Here is a 22,269-nt window from a genome sequence, read left to right on the forward strand (position 1 = left end):
TTAATCAGGTAGCTTAGTGGCAGGTGAATAAGTGGGATGATTGGGGTTCGAACCTCAGCCCATGCATAAAATAATGCATTGTCCTCATTATTTTATATGTTTCAAACATATTTGATCATTTTTATTCCGTAATATTAATTTTTAATATATCTTATGTCATATTTTAAATCAAACTTATTATTTTACTGTAAATTTATGATATTAATAAAAAATATAATTTGAACATTTAAAATTCAATCCAATTAAACTACATTAAATTTGATCGTATTGGATTAGACTTTTAAAATAGTCCTCCAAAACTTAACTTTTAATCGAATGAGTTTTCGTTTTAAAATCAATCTAAAGTATGAAGCCCATATACTCTAAAATGGAGACGCACCCGTATCGGATATCGATAATCCACGGATACTCTCGGATACGTACCTACGAAATATCGGAATTAATTATTTTAATTTAAAATATATATTTTATCGGATACTTATAAGATACTCGACAGATACACACAAATACTTATAAGATACTTCACAGAGACGTATCCTGGAAAAAAATGAAGCTTAAATAAATGAGACTGTGTTCTGAAAATTTAATGGAGATGTATATGATTCAATTTAAGATATGAATCACTATAATTATTTTTCGATAACCAATTAAAAATTATGTTTTTGGTGGATGAAAATAACGAGAGAGAGGAGCTAACCTAACATATGAACGAAAATATAATATGATTTATACGAAAACTTTACATTTTTTATTTTGATCACATATATTATTTTTTGTAAATTGTGAATTTTATGATTATATAGTATTGAAGATTAATCAATGTTTTTTTAAGTATTTTACATGCATATAAATTTTAGTATAAATATTTTGTTAATGTATCTTAGCCGTATCGTTTCCGAATTTTAAAATTTTCGCGTATCTACGTACCCGTATCGTATCGTACCTGTATCCGTACTACGTATCCGGACTTCATAGATCTAAACTATGTTGCAAAAACCTTTAATACATATGATCTAAGTATGTGACAAGTGGTGCCCAAGGGTGTGTTGACTACTACATTTTTCACTATAATCTTCTTAACGAGGGCACTTGTTATCTCTTCCTTTTAATTAGTATAATTGATGTAAGTTTTTGACATTAAGTCTGCTGGTTGCTTGTTTGTTTGTTTGGCGGTAGAAACAGCCAAAGCTGCATTTCCGTGAGTTTGGACTCATTCCTCACCCGAGTCGGGTCGGGTCGGGTCAACCATGTTTTTTCCTCTTTAAAACCACGTTCCTTATTTTTTGTTCTCATTATTTATTTACCTTACCCTTCCTATTTAATTTTTCTGTTCTTACTTCTTACACACACACACACATATTAACGCTACGCGTTATCTACCTGATTCGACACACACAACACATACGGAGATTCAAAAAGTGTTGTGTTATTGTTTGTTTGTCTGTTAGTGATTTAATTAGAATTAGAGAATTAATTGAGAGTCAAAAGAGAGAAAAAAGAATGAACGGTGAGTGAGTGAGTGAACGAGTGTTGAAGCAAGCAATGCAGCAGCATTCGGTTATGGCGGAATCGAAAGAATTGAAAGAACGGTTATGGAAACTTGTTAAAACTATCGTTGACTCTGATGATGACTATTCTCTGCAAACCACCGATGATGCTATCTCTACTCTTTCTTCTCTCAAAGATTTCAAAATCAAGAACAAGAACAAGAACTCTCTTAGTAGTAAGAATGGAACAACAAAATCTTTCTCTCATAAATTTGACCATTTTGCCCCTCCTTCTCATTTTCTTTGCCCTATTTCTTCTCAATTGATGATCGACCCTGTTATTTTGTCCACCGGACAGGTACTTCTTTTTCTTATTGGTTATGGTTATTGCTCTGTATTTTATTATCTTCTCCACAAGTTGTCATTTTTTTTTTTTTTTTTAATTTATATAACAGTAATAACCATAACTCAAACATAGGTTTTTCTAATCCTTTTGATTCAATTAAGGTGGATCATTTGAATATTTAATTTTTGTTTTCTGTTTACTCTTTTGTTTTGAGGAAGCCTGAATTGTATGATGTTAGAAGAAGAAAAAAAAAAAAAGTGTTTTTGTATTAGGAGATGAATAATGTATTTTTGGATAAACAACTTATATACAGATTATAGCACAAACGCTTAATAGGAGGATAATAAGCGCTTATGTATAAGCTTGCATAAGCTATTTTTATAACAAAAGATAAAATAACTAGATTGTTTTTCAATATGCTATAAGTTGTTTTTCTAATTAATATTGGATAACTTATGAAAAAATCTTATAAAAATTGTTACAAGCTGTTTTCATACATTCTCCCAAACAGTCTCACATAACTTATGCCAATAGATAAACTCTATAAGCCAATCCAAACAGGCCCTAAGTATGGTTTCTTATTAATGTTATTATTAATTACGATTAGAGTTTAATTTTGATGCACTGTCAATGTAAAATGTTTTACACTGTCAATGTAAAATGTTTTACACTGTCAACACATTATAATCAATCATGTGTATGACTTTAGAAGTTGTTATGATAAAAGTCAGATGCTTCTAATGACTTGACAATTATGATTGATTTATGGTGTTTATGAATTAAATTATAATAATTATTATATGTTGTGTATTTGAGTGTGAGGCTTATGTTTGGGGCTTCATAATTCATTGATGTGTTCTGATTTATTGTTTTGCTGTTGTAGACTTATGATCGGCCATTCATCCAGAGGTGGTTGAATGAAGGCAAAAGAACATGCCCTCAAACCCAGCAAGTTCTTTCTCACACAATTCTTACTCCTAATTACTTGGTCCGAGACATGATTGCGCAGTGGTGTAAGGAGCGTGGACTTGAGCTACCACAGCCTTCTGCTCGGGACACGGATGAAGTGGTGACTAATGCAGACAGAGACCGTTTAAATGTATTGCTTCATAAGTTATCGTGTTCTGTTTCTGATCAGAAAGCGGCTGCGAAAGAGCTTCGGTTGTTAACAAAGCGGACACCTTCCTTTCGAACCCTTTTTAAGGAGTCTGGTGATGTGATCACACAGTTGCTTCATCCATTATCACCAGGCAGTGCTTGTCCTCACCCTGATCTTCAAGAGGATTTGATCACAACTATTCTGAATCTCTCAATTCTTGATGATAATAAGAAAGTGTTTGCAGAGGATCCAACCCTCATTAACCTGCTGATTGATGCCATGAAATGGGGAACCATTCCAACAAAAAGCAATGCTGCAGCAGCTATTTTCACATTATCAGCAATCGATTCCAACAAGCTCATCATTGGAAAATCTGGAGCTATCAAACATTTGGTTGGCCTTCTAGATGAGGGAGATACATTAGCCATGAAAGATGCTGCATCAGCCATATTTAACCTATGTCTTGTTCATGAGAATAAAGGGAGGACCGTGCGAGAAGGGGCAGTTAGGGTAATTTTGAATAAGATCATGAACAGCATTCTAGTTGATGAGCTGTTGGCTATACTGGCACTCCTCTCCAGTCATCCCACGGCTGTTGAAGAAATGCGCGATTGTGGTGCAGTTCCTTTCTTACTGAAAATTATAAGGGAGAGCACATCAGAAAGATGCAAAGAAAATTGCATTGCAATCCTATATACAATCTGTTATAATGATAGAACAATGTGGAGGGAAATCAAAGAAGAAGAAAAGACCAATGGGACGTTATCTAAGCTCGCACAATGCGGAACTTCAAGGGCGAAAAGGAAGGCTAGCGGTATACTGGAGAGGGTCAACAGATCTCCATCCTTAACTCACACTGCTTAGTTAAATGAAACCTTCAAAAATCAGAAAATCACCCGTGTAAATAAATTATTACTTGCTTTCTTATGTACAAATGGGAAAGAAAAAAAGGTTCACATATTTGATGTACATCAACTGCATAAGCATACCGTTCCTTATCACATGCAATCAGGCATATAAATGAATGAATTGCTAAAGCAAAGTGTTCTACTTTTAACTTTATTTAAGTTTCTACTTTCTACTATATACTTTATTCCTTTTGAAAAAGCTCTATTCTTTACTTTTTTTGTTACTTTGTTATTTGCCTTGCTGCTCGTGATTGATGTTTATGACACCTAAATTTGTAACTATTCATAGTTTGTTTGTTGCCTAGCCAACCAATTTGAAGTGGTGCCAAATTGTGTATTTGTATTTTTGTAACTGGCGCTATTGCATGTGGAATTCGTTGTTGGTAAATCGGTATCATCAAGCAGATAAGGGACATCTAATTATAGTGTGAGACTGGGAATTGTGTAGGGTCTCCCTTTCCTTTGTTTTCTTTCCCCTTTGATGAGTGTCGGCACCTTATTTATTGTTCCTGTTTACCCAACTTTCACTGTTTAAATTGATTATTATAGTTATGGTTATGATTATTTTTTTTAACAACCCCCCGTTTAGGGGACAACTCTAATAATTTGAAGTTTTGTCAGATGATAACTAAAATCTGATCAATGTTTTAACCAGAGTTTATATTCAGATAATCTCGATCGATTTAAATTTCACTAAAATCCATTAATCACTTGATGTCAACCCTTTAGTAGTAATCACATTCTCTCAACTTTCAAACTCTAAATATATTAGTATTGGTATTGCTTTCATTTTGACTTGGGCACTTATGTTGTCATTTGTTTTTAATATATGTATACTTTCACCGACAGATTAGAATGTTCAGAGTTGCTCAGTCATGCATAACAATATTCAAATTCATGATGTGCTGGCTGACTCTTCATGCTATGATGTGTTTCATTGCATGCAGATCAGAAATGGTTGTGGTGAATTGGTTTGGTCCCATGTTACAAAGTTCGTTGTACTAAGAGCTTTACTTTTGTTCACAATTAATCACAATAAAGGATAAATGATTAATTCAATAAAATACAAGATTACCATCCATTATAATCACTTTTTATGAATTGATGTGTTGCAATAAGTTGGTGAATTGAATGTAGGCTCACTCAAAAGGATGGCTGGTTAATTAATGGTTTTTACTTGTCAATTTCTTCTTATTTTCAAGCTATTAATTAATGGACTAAAACTAGGTCTACATTTGACAAATGTTCCTTGCACGTTACTCTTTTTCTCATGTAATATTAGATGACCAAATTAATATAACGCGTATAGAAGTTTTTATAAAACTATAGCTGTAATCAAATGAAATAGGTAATAAAGATTGTCATGATGTAAATTTTGTGAAATTACGTATGTTGATAGTAAAGTTAGAAAGAAAACAAGTGTGTAGAAATAGGGGAATATCCAATAACGTCGTTTTCATGGGCACTAAAAAAACGCAAACCACTGAACTCAAAAAGTCATTATTTTCAAGCTATGTTAGTGTCCAAATGAATCCTTCACTTCACGGGCTCCACACTTCTCGTTCCAAAGCAAAACTATGTGCACCATTATTTGTGGTTTATATATATTTTGATGGCTCAAGATGGAAACTCATGTAGGAATCTTTAGTAATGGAATGCATTATCTCTTTGTGGCTACAGTTTAGGATACATTACAACATGTTCAAATTGATACCTTTTAGTTTTATGCAATTAATTATATATGGATGGAATTAAATTGATCAAAAATGTGTTTACTGTTATGAATATTAGTGGATGTCCACATTCTTGATCTTCCAAGTTCTATAACTTTTATTAATGGAATGAATTGTTAGTGCTTATTGAATGCACGTGAACATTCACTTGCTTATTTGTATCCTATAAATAGGACTCATGTTTTGAGGTAAAGACACATTTGTGAGAAAGAATAATGCAAAAGCTTTCATCTTCTTCTTCTTGGATCTTTTACTTTGAGTTTATTTCATAACATTTACAATAATCTTTGAAATTGGATTTTTCATCCTCTAAGCTAAAAAATGGTTGATTTTTTAACATATATATGAAGTGACAAGTCCAGATACAGTAGCATTTTACTCCCCACCTTTTTCATGGCCCCTCTTTTTTTTTGTTTCAGTTAGGTGGTCCTTTTAAAACAACAGGGAGTGGGGGGTGTATCCTAATAAGATTGACAAGCAAACAGCAGAGGATGGTAAAATGAATCAACAATCACCAATCAAAATGGAAACGTTTATAAAATAAATGGTCCTCCAAATTGACAAGGTTTTAGACTTTTCTTCCTTGTACCACACAAATCCGAATGATTTGTTTATAGGCAAACATTAATTTTTACTATATTGTTAGAGACGACGGAGAAATATCAGCAGCACAAATCGAACCTTCAACTTTTTTCGTAAATTTCTTCAATATTTCAACCCTAGTAAACAAGAAACAAGGTAAGATATTAATGAAAAATGTTTTCATGATTTCTTTAACTGTTACAGATCCTACAAGAAGGGGAATATCAAAGCAAGGATGTTCAACCTCATTCACAGATCTAACCATATCTAATAAGGTTCGCTCTATGAATGAGGTTGAACATCCTTGCTTTGATGACACCTTCGAGGACAAATCCAAAATATTTGATTAATATTAAAAAAAAAAATTAGTGATTAGAATTATAGGATATCTATTAATTAAAGAACTAATTCAACTTGAAAGGTAATAGTTATCAATTGAAAATATAAAATCAATCAATTCCATCTTAATACTATTTGCTTTAGGGGTGTTATATTTGCTTAGTCGTCTAAAATAAGTATACCTCTTACAAAATCTAAGATAAATATTCTATCACTTTAGGCATGGCAACAAGGACTCGGTACCCATGGAATTTCTACTCAAATCCATCCAGCTCAGATGATAAAATTTACTTTCTTTAACACAAATTTGATTCCTTAAAGATATTATCTTCGTCGCTAAATATAAGATTATCTTAAGAAATTTCATTGCCACTTTTTATAAAAAAAATTTTTTTTCATCTTCTTTTACATCCAGCAATAGGTACTAGTATAATAAAAACATAAAGCAATTCTCTCTTGAAGGGTAGATTTCAAAAATAACATCAATGATTAACAAATTTAATACTACTACTATGAGAGGTAAGGTAATTGATGCAATGCCAATGATAGTTGACATGAGGTGTGTTTTTGGAGGGGATTAGGATTGGAATCCATATCAATAGAGACAGCAAAGTTGTTGAACATGAGGTTGTGTCATGAACAAGAGATCACAAGTACGATACACACCTTTGTAGTATGCAATGCAGGTACACAAAGGTAGTACCAACCTAGTTAAGCAAAACAAATCTGGTAGAAGAACAAACAACACCAATGTCCAATTGACAGTACAACAGGAATAAACTCAGCATCACAACAAAATTCATACCAATACAAATCAAACCAACATCCACTATTGACTCTACAACATTCTCATAAACCCAAAATAAAATCGATGTTACCTATCTAGCATCAAGAGCGCAGCCAATTAAGTCATTCCATTTTAAACATTAAGAAAATATGATCTTAATGCTCAAATTTATTTCATCTAAAATACTTAAAGTCACTTTTTATTTATTTATTATCAGAGAAATGATATTTGTACAACCATTTTCTAAAGTCACTTTTTATTTCACCAATGTCACCTAAAATTCCATGACAAATATTTTAGCTTCTCAAAAATAAAACTTTTATGATAACTTTCTTGCTCATACTCACATTATATTTTTACTTTCTCTCTCTATTACTTTGATATTTGTGCCAATACATACTTTTCTTTGTAAAAATATGGTTGTCAAGCAAATTGATGTTCAAATAACACTACTCTTATTAATATCTGTTGACGTCAAGACTCTATTTGAGTGTTTGGATGAGAGGAGAGAACTTTGGAGAACGGTTGTGAGAGAAAAGAAAGAAAAAACACCTTATTTAATAGAGTTTTTTTTTTGAATATGTTAATACTTTAATAGATCGTATACAATGAATATACTTTTAATTTTGAGATAATTAAAGAGGATAAATTTCTCATTTAAATTGGGGATTATCCTTCCTTCTCTTTGCAATTCGTCCTTCTTTTTTCTCTTAGTCCGTCCTCCCTTATCAAACTCTTGAGGAAATTAAAGAGCTAAATCAATGTATAAAAATCCAAGAAAACATAGAAAGAATCCAACCCAGCAATAAAAAGCCTACATTATGGGGGCCTAATTTGCATTTTTGTTGTTAGGAACAAGAAGGAATCCTTGGAAAAAATATGGTAGAACAAATAGTTCATATGATGATTCAATAAAAGAGAACAATAATCAGTTTAGATGATAAAAAATTGATTGTGCTTAGAAACTAATTCTAACATCATCCCAATCTTGTAGTAGCACTTTGTCCTAAAACTGAATTAAAATCAAATAGTGTATCCAGAATTGAGAAAAATTGGTTGGGCCAACGAAAAAAATAAGGAAATGTGAAACATAACTATCACAAAGTTGAGCCAGGGATGACTAACAACAGCAACGAAATTGCTATTCTAACTTCACATCTTTAACCCTCAAAAATATCAAAATACCGTTAACCGTTGACAATTAACTGCCACTTCTTACCAACAGAGTTATCCAACAACACTTAAGATTAATGGAAGACTAATTCAACAAATAGACGATGAATTGATTAATCCATGGAATCAATTGAATCCAAATTGGATAAATTGAATCAACGGAAGATTAAGAGTGTGTTTGGATGGAGGATTTAATAGGGGAAGGAAGATGATGACTTATTTATCTTTTTAAATAACGGACTTTATAAAATATATTTTAGAAAATTAAATTAGCATGATAAATGATCATATATATACTAAAAAACACAATTTATTTAAAAAAAAAAAAACTTTTTACGATCTAGAGGTTCTAGCTCAACTGAAAAATGCAGAAATTGCAAGGTCAGATGTCGTGACCCGGGTTCGAACCCGGGACCTCACAGTTGTGTGTGAGTTAATTTTCATTGGATTACCACTTCATCTAAGACCAAAAAAAAAAAAAAAATGATTCCATGGATGTTTATCATTATACACATAAAGGATGAGTTGTATGAGATAATCTTTTTTATTGAACCTATTCGCCTGACTACAAAAAAGCATGAACAATCTCTTCTATATCAAACCATAAGACTACCGTTGATTCATAAGAGTAAGAGGCGAAAAAGAAGTATTAATTCAATTCCATTGCTATTTAAATTAATAATAGAGAGACCAAAAATGGAATTGTAATAGAATACTTGGGCGGGTCAATAATATCATACAAGATATTTAAATGAAAAATAAATTACTGTATTGTGATTCGAAATATAGTTCTAAATCATTGTATTACTAAATTATTACTGTACTATATAAAATGAATTGGAACAAAATCTTTAATAATTTGATTTTGAATTATCAACTTATACTTTTTTCTTCTTCGCTTCGAATCTTAAAATAGAAGAGTTAAGTGAATAAAAAAAAAAACCAAAGGAGGTTCATGGCCAAAGATAAAGATATATGAATAAGTGTTATTTACATTATTTGTAATTTAAAAAATAAAAGTGAGCTCTCTCCTCTCTTTCCCTCCTAAACTCTCAATTGATTAATCCAACGGCTCTTTATGCTTCCATGAATCAATTGTTAATAAGCAAATAAGAAAAGCCCAAGGAAGAAATAAGGGTTAGAGTTTTAGAATTGAGAATAACACCATACAGCAACAACAACATATAGAAATAGAGATATACTGGTTTGGTGTCTCAAATCTAATTATGTTGAACTCGAAATAAGACAAATAAAATAAATTATCACCACGTTCTACATGCGTTAAAAGACATTTTTTCAAAGTAAAACACGAAAAAGTAGAGAGAAGACAATAACCCACTTTCATTCAATCTAGTTTTGTTTCTTTTCGAAACTTATGGATCTTATCTTGTGGTATTTTTTTACATCATACTCGTAATTATAGTGCTTTGTTGAACATAATTTCAAGATGCATTTGCACAAAGTAATTTATTTTTAGATGCAGTAGAAATAATATGGATAAGATGGAGTAGTAATTCTGACGTAGTGACTGGTGAGCTTCTCTTATCTCTTCTATTAAATGCATAAAGCATAGCAATAAAAAGTGCATTAATCGTTTTAAGACGGCACCAACGCTGATTTTTTTCGTTTAAAAGTCACACCAACACTTGCTTGAATTTTGAAGGACCTTGAAATGAATCAACACAACAGGTGCCATAACATAACAAGTCAACGAATTTGTGTGACAACCGACATTTTAATTTAGACACAATGAATGAATGCAAAGCACCGACCAAATTGAATAAAGGAAATCAAGGCCAAATTTAATTTTAAGAAAGCAATAACTACATTCATTCTACAAAAAAGTCATCATATAGCATCTGAGTGCACAAGAAAACCAGCACAACATGCGTTAGTTAGTAGCGTTACTAACATAAAAACAAAAAATAAAACTTCCTTAGTGATTATAGAAACGAGACATGACATGATATGATCCCTCATGAAACACAAGCAGCAGGCACCAGACACTTGGAAATGAAACCCAACATTTTTTTCTGCACAAACATTAAAGTCAAAGATAACATTAACAATAATGAATGTATCAATTTCAAATCACGGATAAAATAAAATAAAATAAAATAAAAAAGTGACCAACCCTCTTAGTTGTGCGAAGTAGCTCAGGAGGGATCTTATAAAGATCTTCATCAACAGGTTTTGGAAGTCTCGTAGGTTGTAATGGAGCACTAACATGTACCTTCTTGTTCTTGTTCATTTGCTTCCTTGGATGTTCCATTACATCGTACACTTTCCCTTGCTGCTTTCTCATGTTCATTGTTGTTTCTTTCTCATTAACCATAACATTTTGGTACTTCCTTTCCCTATTCCTTGTTGCCTACACATAACAACAAATCATATAACTTGTTCTCAACCAAAAATTATTTTTGTACTACAAACAAGCCACTAGGAGTCATGTGTTATTCAAAATTCATGTCCTTTCTCAACCATCACATTATTAAACCATATGGGTCATCATGACTCGTGACAACACGCGCATTTATTTATTTATTTATTTATGTACTACCACAAATTTCAGAGTAAATAGTACTAGTAATCATTAAAAATTTACAAATCACATCTTTGATTGATGAATATATGGATCATGATGATTATGTAACATACAATCAATGAGTTAGATTTTTCATTTGAGGTAAAGTAAGCAATGATTATGAAAGTTGTAAGGTTAAAATTTGGTAAAAGCAATAAAAGAAAGTGACCAACCTTTCGAACTGGTTTTTTGTATTCAACAGCATAAAGATCATGATGTTCTGCACGAACATGAACATAAGGATCACTTTCACCAGATGAAGAACTATAACGAATCAAACCAGCTTGTCTTGCAGTTTCAAAGTATTGAGTTATTGGTAACTCATTTGCAAAATCCCAGTTTCCAAATGCTGGTATTTGACCACTTCTCTTCCATTGATCCTATTATTATAAAGATTCAACAACAAAAATGGCACATTAATGATTATAACTTTAACAACAAAAATAAAATAAAAAGGGTAACTGAAAATAAACTTACATCCATATTTGGATTCTTAAATCAAAACAAAGAGATTGCTTGACCAAGAAAGTGACCGTTTTGTTATGTGTTACAAAAATGGGTGGGGTTGAGAAGTTTTTAAAGGAAAAAAAGAAATAAAAAGGCAGGATGATGTGGTTCCCAAGAAACCTTAGACAAGGATATTAATTCCCTGAGCAGAATTTATAGATAAAGAATCTGAACAAAAAGTGAAAAAAAGCAAAGTAAATAGGAGGTGTGGGTTAAAGGTTTTTACTTATGAAGAAGAAAGGTTGCATTGAATAGATGCAGAGACAACAGAAGCAGCAGAGAAAAACAGAATCAGGGTTTATGAGCTTATGAATGAGAACAACAAAAACGGGACCAGGTATGTGTTAATGTTAAGACACTGATTTTGTTCCTTTTACTACTACTACTACTACTAAAATTGATTCAACAAAAATAAGAAAAGAAATTGGTGCGGTAGTTGAGTGGGTTATTTATGTGTAAAATTGAATTGAGAATGTGTAAAAAAAAAGCATAGTGAAGTGGTGGCTGACAAGTTGGTGAGTGTTACTGTTGAAGAGTATGACCTATCTGAAAAGGCTTAGAATGAATTTGAATGCTATGAAACTGTCACTGTTGACTCTGTTCGGTTTTACTTTACCACTTATAAATAAAGGAATGGCCCCTCGTGAATCTGTATTTATGTGTGGAATTTTAGCTAATAAAGTTGCAAAACTTTTTCAATGGGAAAGGGTTCACTTTTATTTATTTCATATTTATGGATCTCATGTTTTTTCGAGCATACTGGATCTCACGCTTTTCTTTTACCTTTTACCCATATGCTACTAACTTTGACATTTAAATAAATTTTAATTACAAATAGTTCCAAAACATGATAAATAAATATGGGAGATAGTGATGCAGCTAGATGGGTTCGGTTCAATGAGCCATTGCCACTTATCGATGTAATGTGATTTAAAAAAATAGAATAAAATTAACGAGATAAAGAGTCAATGGCAGGTAGCATAGTGTAAGAAAAATCGGCGGAAAAAACGGATAAACTTGCAACAACAAATAAACTATAGTCAAAGAAGAAGACCTAATGAGTCAACACATTAAATCTTTGATAATTAAGCTGGGAATGAGCTGTATGAAAACTTGGAAAGAAAGTTTTACAAAGCGCAGTGTGCATGGAAGAAGAGAAACTGATTTCTTTGTTGCAACTTTGACTTTTGACTAATAACAAACATCAAAGCATAGAAACAGCAGCAAACTATCCATTCAATTTATTTAAGAATTTCATATTATATCATACATACATATCAAGTGATAGAAGTGATGATATGACCAAATACAGTTATTTGAGTTAAACTAATACTCCTATTTGAACTTGGACTATAAGCAAAATTAGAACAAGTACAAGTATTTAAAAAGTGATGAAATTGGGCATTAATTGAATGGGTGGGGTGGGGTGGGGGTGCTTTCATTTTCAAACCAAATTACTTTGACAAAATGTGACGTTAATAAGTCAACACGAATGCCTAATTGATCATCAAATCACATGACGTGCCAAAACATTATTGTTTGCTTCCTTAATTATAATACGACAGTTATGCACACCTCCTTCTCTATTATCTATCTCATGCACATGGGAAAAAGATTACACTATCTTCCTACCAATCACACAATCAGTTGCTTGCGTAATTCGTGGTGATGGACTTTCATATTCATTCATTCATTCTTGGAATAATGCATCGACCACTTAAAATATTACTGTTGTGTGGCGGATATCAGATTTATTCATTTTGATTTAATGTGCTTTTATTTTAGATCAATTCTTTCACTAATAATACTATTTTTAGTCTCTTCTTATTTAAACTATAATGTTTTAGTTTGAATATAGTTATGAAAATGCAACAAAGGGAAAATTTGTTGTCTACTATAGTTTTGTTCGACTTAAAGGAATAATTTTATTTTATGGTTGCGTGTAAATAATTGTAAAGTTAGCAATATTTTTATGTGGAGACCAATACAAGTAAATAAAATAAAAAATATTTTTAAAACTAATATGTTAAATTTAATTCATAAGAAAAAAATTCACAACAATTTAACTTGTATAAAATTTAAACTAAAGAAACATAATAAAAATAAAAACTAATAATAGCTGGTTAAAAAAGTAATCTCGATGACACTTTAAAGAGTCAAATTCGTCTATAATTGAATTTCTATTTAATTGACTAACAATATATATTTCAATTTAAACAACTAATCTTCCATAAAAAAATATAAACAACTAAGTCATTTGCAAGAAACCTTGTTTATTTTATTTATAAATTTTGGTTTCATAATTTTTATTACTAACAAAGATCTCTTAGCAGTTGTCTAAGAGATCATAAATGTCAAAATAAAATAAAATAAAATGAATTATCAAACAAGTGGTAATCATTTTTTTTATTTCTTTTAATTTTTGTGGCTAAATGAAAAACATACTAAGTTATTCAAATAAAATGATATTCTTAAGGTATGTTTTGATTGAGGGTTTAGAAGAGGAAATGAAGAGAATGTTTACCTTTCTTTTTTAAATTACGGTATAACATGTTTTTCTAAAATAAATTTAGTGTGATTGAAGTATTAATGATCATTTATTATGTTAGTATTTTAATTTAAAATATATATATTTCATAGTATGCATAATTTAAAAATGAAAAATAAGTCTTCCTCTCATTTCCCTTTCTAAACCTTTCATCCAAACACACCCTTAAGATTAGGGTAGCTGCCACATGACTACATAGCATCGCCCCTACGCTTAATGGATATCAATTCAAAAAATGATAAGTTTGTTTCACGGATTTATACTGTATACTGAGGGGGTGTATTGGATTGAGATTTTGAAAGACAACTTTTGCATGAAAATTTTTGTGGATTTTAAATGATTATGCAAGATTTTAATTACTTTTAAGATTTTAAAAAACTATTAAGATTTGTAATTTGAATTTCAAAGGATTTGTATCTTGATATTTTAAAAGATTTGAAATGAATTCATGGATTTTATAAGATTTCAATGAAGAGAAATGTTTAGCAGACTCTATCTAACAAAATAAAAGGATAAATGCAGTGGTTTGGATGTCTTCGTTCAAAGGTTCTTGGTTTTAATTTGTCAATAACTTAATGGAAAATCAATCATTTCTAAGCCTGAGATTTGGATTGTACATTTTTTTCACAGCATTACAATATGAAGATTTGTAGAGCTCGTTACTGGAGCATGTGAATACCTTCTTTTTGATTCCTTCATAAATTGAAACCCATGAGGCAGCTGGTATTATCAAAGTGTCACCATGTTATTGTTTAGGAGTTTTGTTATCAGAAGCCCGGATACTCCAAAACGGAGACGTATCTGTATCGGATACGTATTGGATACTGATACTCCACGGATACTCGCGGACACGCACCCACGAAGTATCAGAATTAATTATTTAAATTTTTAAAAAAACATTTAAACGGATACTTATACGATACTCTGCAGATACACAAGGATACTTATAAGATATTTCACATATACGTATCCTAGAAAAAGATGAAGAATAAAAAAGTGAGAAAATGTTGTAAACATTCCGTAGAGATGTATACGATTCAATTTTAGACATGCATCACTAGAATTGTTTCTCGATGAACCACTTGAAATTATACTTCTTGTGGATGAATGTAACGAGAGAGAGGTGATTCAGTTAATCAACATTAGATAAAATTTCTTGAGTTCTTTTAATCAATATTTATTTACTTCAAGTATTTTACATACATATAAATTTTAGTATAAAATTTTTGTTAACATATTTTGGCCGTATCATATCCTAAATTTTAAAATATCCGCGTATTGTGTCCGCACCGGTATCCGTATTCGGCTTCATAACTTGTGAGTTTTAAGAAGGATGTGTGGTATACCAGCATGTGAATTATTGGAATTCGTAGAAGAGTGCAACCCAAAGTTGACATGAAGTGGTTTTATTTTTAGCGAAGACAAATTGGTTTACACAATGTGCATAAATGAAATACAGACATGAGAAAAAGGAGAAGCAGAGAAGAGAAGATAGATGTAAAAACATAAAAGAAATAGAATCCTTAGAAATCTCACGATATGAAGAAAGCTCTGAAGACTTGATACTTTAAAATGGATGATGTATCGTATCCTCTCCGTATTCTGCACCGATACCTGCTCAATATTTTCCGATACGTATCCAAAGAGTATTCGATAATTATCTTGCACCAATACCTGCCCCAATACTTCCCAATTAATGTTAATTAAAATAACTTAACTCTTGAGTATAGTGCTTCTTTTTTGGATCGATATAGTATAGCACTAACAATGTTCCTTTTGGATATAGTATAGCACTTATGATGCTCTTTTTGGGATATATTGTGTATGTAATTGACTAATCATCACTCTCTTAATCGTCACCATTATTTATATTTATGTTGATGTGTTACGAGCCTATGACTGTTTTTTTTGTTTGTTAATATATTTGTATATTAAAAAAATGGTTATAATTATATTGTACATTAAATTTTAGGGTTAAATATGTTTTTGGTCCCTATAAATATATCAAATTTTACATTTTAGTCCCTCTAAAATTTTCCTTCAACTTTTAGTCCCTATAAAATTTTCAATCTTTACTGTTGGTCCCTTGTTTAATGTAAACTCATATGTAAAATTTATATTTTTAAATAAAATTTCGCAGAAAAATGTATAATATTACAAGGATCTCTCCTAAAAAAGTTTAGAATTTTTTACCAAAACATGAATTAAATATGAATTTTTATATTTTTGGCGGTAAAAAATTCATATTTAATTCATGTTTTGTTAAAAAATTCTAATTTTTTTTGGAGTGATTTTTACAATATTTCATACATTTCTGCACAATTTCATTAAAAAATATGAAAATTTACTTATAAATAGGGACCAAAAGTAGCGATTGAAAATTTTATAGGGACTAAAAGTTAAAGGAAAATTTTAGAGGGACTAAAACAAAAAGTAGGTATATTTATAGGGACCAAAAACATATTTAACCCTAAATTTTATAATTTTTTTATTAACGTATCCCAACCGTATCGTATCTTGATTTTTGAAATTTTCCCGTATCGACGTATCGGTGCAGTATCGTATCCGTATCGTATCTCGTATCCGGGCTTCACAGAAGAAATACTTTTTAAGACAAAAAACTCACTAAAAAGTCTATCAAAGTCCATTAAAATTATATTTTTATAACAATCTATTAAAATTAGACTATTTTTGAATACCACAAGACTTTTTATAAGTTGTAAATAGTCTTGATTGAATACCACAAGATTTCTGTATTTAATTTTAAAAGTCTAAAAAGTCTAAACAAAATCCATTACCTCCTATGATTTTCGGCCAATAATAAATTTCATTGGTTGAAACTTTTTTTTTTATCAATTATTGATAAAAACTCTCTAAATAAATAGGAACGTTTTTTTTTCTTGACGTAGACGTTTCTTTTTTTGTCCATGTCGGTAGTCAACGACCACATCATCGTTAAAAAAAGACAACTTTGCAAAAACCTCACTCTTTAACATCATTATTTAATAGAATATTCTTATCTAGTTTTTCATCATTTGTTACAAAATCTTCAAATACGTTTGTCTTCTTAGTGCCACCATTATTGTTAATTTCTTCCCTGCTTTCATTAGCTTCACTTTCTTTACTTCCACCACCACTTTGATCAATCAAGTCCACCTTTTGTTTATTAGTTTGATGAAGTTTAAGATGCTAAATTCTCGGCTCTAGTTTGTAGCATATGAAAACAGCAAATACTAAGCTTTGGAACAATGTATCAGAAACAAGTACTCAAGTCAAGTGTGTGAAAGCAATTCAACTGCTGGATGATTGGAAGGAAAGCTGTGCAAGGTATTCATCCGCGTGCAGCAGCGCCACATTTTTAAACAGCACACAAACTTCGTAATAGCCATCCCCAAGTAGATACAAATACAATATTGATGTCTTTTCTTCTCAGTCAAACTATGTGGAGAGTGATATTTGTAGTAGAGACGAGCACAATCATTTTGTGTTTAACAGAATAGAATGGAGCCACCACTAAGTAGATACAAATGTAATATTGATGCCACTTTTTCTGATCAGTTAGTCTGTGTGGAGATTGATATTCTTATTAGAGACAAGAATGGTCATTTTACATTTGTCAAGATCGAATGTCAGAGAAGCTACTGGCCTTTTTTCAGGCTATGCGATGGATTTTCGATCTGCAACTTGGTTCAGTGGATTTTCAGATGGTTTTCAAAAGTGTTGTTGTCTTCATTGCAACAAAATTTATAACACCGAATTTGGCAATATTATTAGTAACTGCAGATTTTAATTTTTTTACTTATTTTAAAAAATCTCATGTTGAATTTGTTAGGAGACAAACAAATGAACAAACTCACATTCTTGCATGTTGCATAGGTAGCCATAGCTAGTTTCCAATTATGAATTAATATTCTGACATGTATCCAACATAAATGAATTGCTATAAGCATTTTTAGTAAATAAAAACAGCAATCATAAATGTTGTTACCAACATTGGAATCATATTTACTATGTCTGCATAAAATCAATGATGGGCGTGCAAAGATATAAGAATCCAAACAGAAAAATCACAGCGCCACATTCTTTGATACCTTCTTTTAAGCATAAGATAACATGAATTCTTATGAGAACCCCAACTTCTTCTATGACATATACGAGGACAGCATTTATAAAGAATGAGTTGATATTATTCAGCAGAGAACCAACATGAGAATTCATTCAATATTAAACACGTATATCAAAAAATATGTTACAACATTTTTTCTCATATTTATAAGTTATCTTAGTTTCCTTAGTGGCAAGGCACGTCCAAAGAGCTCTTCTACTTCCTCAGCTTCCAATTTGAGACTGTCCAGTATCTCCATTTCTTCTTTAGATAACCCTCTTAAGAAATTTTCCTCATCTTCTTGAAACACTTTAAACCCTTCTGCCAGCCTTTGTAACAAGGTCATTTCTGTTTTGCCAACCTTCTCCAAATCCTTCTCCACCTCCTCTTCTAACTCTTCAACTTCCCTCACAATGGTTTTCTCTCCTTCCTCAACCTTTTTCTCCAGCCTTTCCACAATGGAAGGCTCTGGTCCACATGTGTTATCTGTTCTGATGAACTTGCTAAAGTCTCTTCCTACACTCTTTGCCGCTCTATCAAGTTCAGGAATAATAGATTCAGGTAAAACTGCACTCCTTGTGTACACAACGGCACCACCATAGCCATCCCATGCATCGTTTCTACCTCGGTAGTATATAAATATATAGTCATCTGGTTTATTCTCAATTTGAGATGACACGACATACCTGCAGATCACTGATTGTAAATCCTCTATATGGCCAAAGACAGACTTCAACAAATATAACGGCACCTTTCAGGTTTAGCTAAAAGGTTGGCCTAAAGGTAACAGAAAATCATGCATTCTCATAAATTGGAAACCTGAAAAAGTGTAACCAAGATGCTAGAGAATCGTTTAAGGTATGCATATGGGCTTGTTTGGATTAAGACTTATTTGAGCTTATTTACTGATTTAAGCATTTGTGAGACTGTTTGGGAGAGCTTATAGAAACAACTTATGCCATGTCCATAAGCTGTTTTCAGCTTATTTCCATAAGATCTCCCGAATAGCTTGTGAAAACAAATTATAGCTTATATTAAAACAATTTCACTTTATTTTATCTTTTATTATAGAAATAAGTTATACATAAACGATTACGCTATAAGTGCTTAAAAGATGCTGAAAAAAACATGTTGTCAATTGTCATGTCCTTGTTTTTCCCTTAAGTTGGAAGTGACATTTACTTGCTTCAAGCAATCGAGTTCCATTTTAAATAGCAAAATGCTAGGTACATATGCTTCATGTGAATATATCATATAATTGCCATTATACCTACGCATGCTCAGGTTAGTAAAAAATGAAAAGGAGAGTTTCTGAGCAAGGAATTACCAGTCATCTTGATAGTTAAGGTACTCATTATCATGATTATAGAGGATTCCTGGATTTGAAGGATCTTGAACAAATCTCTGCACCGCTGACCTTGTAAGAAATCCACCATCTGGAGTTGGTATCCTCCATGTTATATTACCAACAAGTTTATTTGATTCTGTGTGAAATTCATGTAATTGGCAGTCAAAGGCATCAAATGTAGGATTTAAGCCACTAGTGATGAACCACTTGCCACTAAAATCTGCAATATTAAAGCTCTTCACAAGGACATCCGGGTTTGGAACAGGAAATTCTCCCACATCAGATTTCTTAGGTACACATTTCTTCCTCGATACAGCGCACTCATTGAATTCATCAACCACTTTGTTTTCAAATACGTCCCCACATTTAATCTATAAAATTACGATTAAAAAAAGAAGATTTCATGAGCAAAGAGTTCAGGTTCTTTTGGTAATTGGTGTACAATGAATGGTAAAGGCATGAAGTTGATGTAAAGTAGAGGACTAACTTGGCATTCAGTCTCATCCGGTCTATTGTTGCAAGTTTGGAGACAAGCAATGTTGGCAGCACATGATGGGTTTGCAAGACACTTAGCCAATTCTACCCTGCGTACGTAAAAGTGGAAGGCCTGTTATATTACTTTCTGTTATTATGGTTTTGAGGTAATGTATTAGTATGTGTATGGTTCTGAGGCGACAAAAATTAATTCTGCAGTGACTAAAAGTAGTTGAATCTAAACCTTATTTGTGTGTGTTTGGTTCGTAGAGGCGTAGAATTGATTTTGATATGTTTGAAAGTTCTAAAGTAAAACTGATTTAACCTAACCTCTAGAGTTAATTCTAATTTGAAGGTAGAATTTGGAGGTTTTGTTAAAAATCAATTCTAGAGAGGTTAAATCGATTTTATTCGAGAACATCCAAACAAATTAAAACCAATTTCACACCTCTGAGATCAATTTTGCGTTCTCCAATGGTGGAATCCAACATAAACTTACTACACCATCTCGGATGCATGTTCTTGTGAGTATGAACTCGTTCTTACAAATTAAACTATTGGAGGCTGTTGACTTAGAGAGGCCACATGTAAGGATCATTTCTCTATAAGAAAAGACTCTAACAAATCAATATTTTTGGTAACACTAGTGGAGTTAAAAGTTGGAAATCATTGAAAGTGAGTTTGGAATCTAAGTTGGGTTCTACCATTGAAGTAAAATTTAATAGTGTTTCTTAAATCATATGTTGCAAATTTGCAATCATGGTCCACTAAAAGAGAGTTAAGAACTCAAATTGAGTTAGCCTGTTTGGTTTCACGTATGTAGCAATCAAAATTGATTATGAAGGCGTAAAATTGATTTTGACATGTTTGGTTGCTCTCGAGTAAAATTGATTATAACTTAGTGTATGCTTTGTTCTGCGTTGACGGAAATTGATTGTGAGTGAATTGATTTTGTATAATTGATTCAAACTAAAAAGTGAGTTGAAGGTAAAATGATTATGTTTGTGTGCATTCATGTAACTTCAAATCGAATCAATTCTACTGGAAAGCAACCAAACATCTGAGAATCAATTACAAACCTCCATAATTCTACAAGTGGAACCAAACAAACACTTATATCTGTATCGGAGGAGTAGCTCAATGGCGGCATAGGCAGGGACACCTAAAGAGTTATATGTAGGTGGTTTAGAGTTGAATATCTGCTACTAACATTTGGCAAAAAAAAAAAGAAAAAGAAAAAAAGGTGGTATAGCAGCATACCTGCATTCCTTGAGCAAACAAGCACAAGTTTTGAGTGCATCAACAGCATCAGCTGATGGAACAATCATTAAAATAGAAACCAGTATGGCAACTAATTGGATTATGCGTGAATTTCTCCAATCTTCAAGAACAACAAGCATCCTATTCACCCCATTTTCTAATATCTGTGAAAATGGAAATTTAGACATTTTTCACTATGAGAAATACAAAGAATGAATAAAACTTACTTACTTACTTACTTACCCGTGATATGTTTGAAGAAGAATCTGGTTTCCCTTTGTGGTGGTGGTGTTGACATTGGCATACCACCAAACCACGAGAATTACGATCATGTCTTAAGAAATGCAATCGTGTAGGCAATACTTTGAACACTGCCAACCTTGTTGTTGTTGTTCGGCGAAATCTTATATCATTTTTAATTATAATATTTGAATTTGCACCCAATGTTGCCATATACATTCTATATCTATATTAGAATGAAGCAATTCCACCTTTCAAATTGGAGGTGCAGTGGAATAATAATATGAAAAAAGAAAAAGAGAAGAAAGAAAGAAGGGACGAGAAGCGGCGAAGAAGATTAGATAAGAATAAGAGCATGGTGTATGTGGACTGCAAACACACTGCCACCACAATTCTACACGTCGACTCTTCCAACTTTCTAGGGACTCTTCTTACTTCTTCTTGCAACTGGACTAGACTTTTTTATTTTTATTTTTTTGGTACAAACTGGAATGGACTCCAATTTCTTCTTTCATGGCCCATTTCATTCATTCCTACCGGTAGTAACTAAATATAACCATTTAACTCATAAGACATTCCATAATATACGCACGATCTCAAGTTTAAATTTCGAACGCCTCTTTATAAAGGTGAACTTCTAATTACTAGATGATCTGGGAAAAATAAAATAAGAGAAATGATATATGTACAACCAATTTTAAATGAGTCAGAATCCGTTCATACCAACGGATTCGTTGACACTAAATTCC

General features: G+C 31.8%; 3 protein-coding genes across 5 annotated transcripts; 1 reads left to right on the forward strand and 2 right to left on the reverse strand.

Moving 5' to 3' along the window:
* Positions 1-1,309: 1,309 nt before the first annotated feature.
* LOC11435137 (U-box domain-containing protein 9) lies at positions 1,310-4,039 on the forward strand. The gene is made up of 2 exons (XM_003626455.4): positions 1,310-1,845; positions 2,717-4,039. Exons 1-2 carry the CDS (start codon positions 1,543-1,545, stop codon positions 3,794-3,796), a joined length of 1,383 nt encoding a protein of 460 aa, XP_003626503.2. The 5' UTR covers positions 1,310-1,542; the 3' UTR covers positions 3,797-4,039.
* A 6,191-nt stretch (positions 4,040-10,230) lies between these two features.
* LOC11435138 (uncharacterized) lies at positions 10,231-12,324 on the reverse strand. Of its 2 annotated transcripts, none has more exons than XM_039827288.1 (4): positions 11,516-12,321; positions 11,212-11,418; positions 10,589-10,825; positions 10,231-10,487 (listed from the first exon to the last, which is right to left on the reverse strand). In XM_039827288.1, the coding sequence occupies exons 1-4, from the start codon at positions 11,519-11,521 to the stop codon at positions 10,431-10,433; spliced, it is 507 nt and encodes a 168-aa protein (XP_039683222.1). In that variant the 5' UTR covers positions 11,522-12,321; the 3' UTR covers positions 10,231-10,430. The 2 variants fall into 2 exon arrangements, with proteins under 2 accessions (XP_039683222.1, XP_039683223.1); XM_039827289.1 differs by having other exon boundaries at positions 10,256-10,487; positions 11,212-11,414; positions 11,515-12,324.
* Positions 12,325-18,146: 5,822 nt separating this feature from the next.
* On the reverse strand, positions 18,147-21,941 carry LOC11429816 (violaxanthin de-epoxidase, chloroplastic). 2 transcript variants are annotated; one of them, XM_039827654.1, is made up of 6 exons: positions 21,524-21,941; positions 21,281-21,444; positions 21,100-21,182; positions 20,034-20,130; positions 19,526-19,917; positions 18,147-18,884 (listed from the first exon to the last, which is right to left on the reverse strand). In XM_039827654.1, exons 2-6 carry the CDS (start codon positions 21,284-21,286, stop codon positions 18,371-18,373), a joined length of 1,092 nt encoding a protein of 363 aa, XP_039683588.1. In that variant the 5' UTR covers positions 21,287-21,444; positions 21,524-21,941; the 3' UTR covers positions 18,147-18,370. The 2 variants fall into 2 exon arrangements, with proteins under 2 accessions (XP_039683588.1, XP_003626506.2); XM_003626458.3 differs by lacking the exon at positions 21,100-21,182.
* Between the last annotated feature and the right edge of the window lie 328 nt (positions 21,942-22,269).

The sequence above is a fragment of the Medicago truncatula genome, chromosome 7 (genome assembly GCF_003473485.1).
Source record: "Medicago truncatula cultivar Jemalong A17 chromosome 7, MtrunA17r5.0-ANR, whole genome shotgun sequence".
NCBI lineage: Eukaryota > Viridiplantae > Streptophyta > Magnoliopsida > Fabales > Fabaceae > Medicago > Medicago truncatula.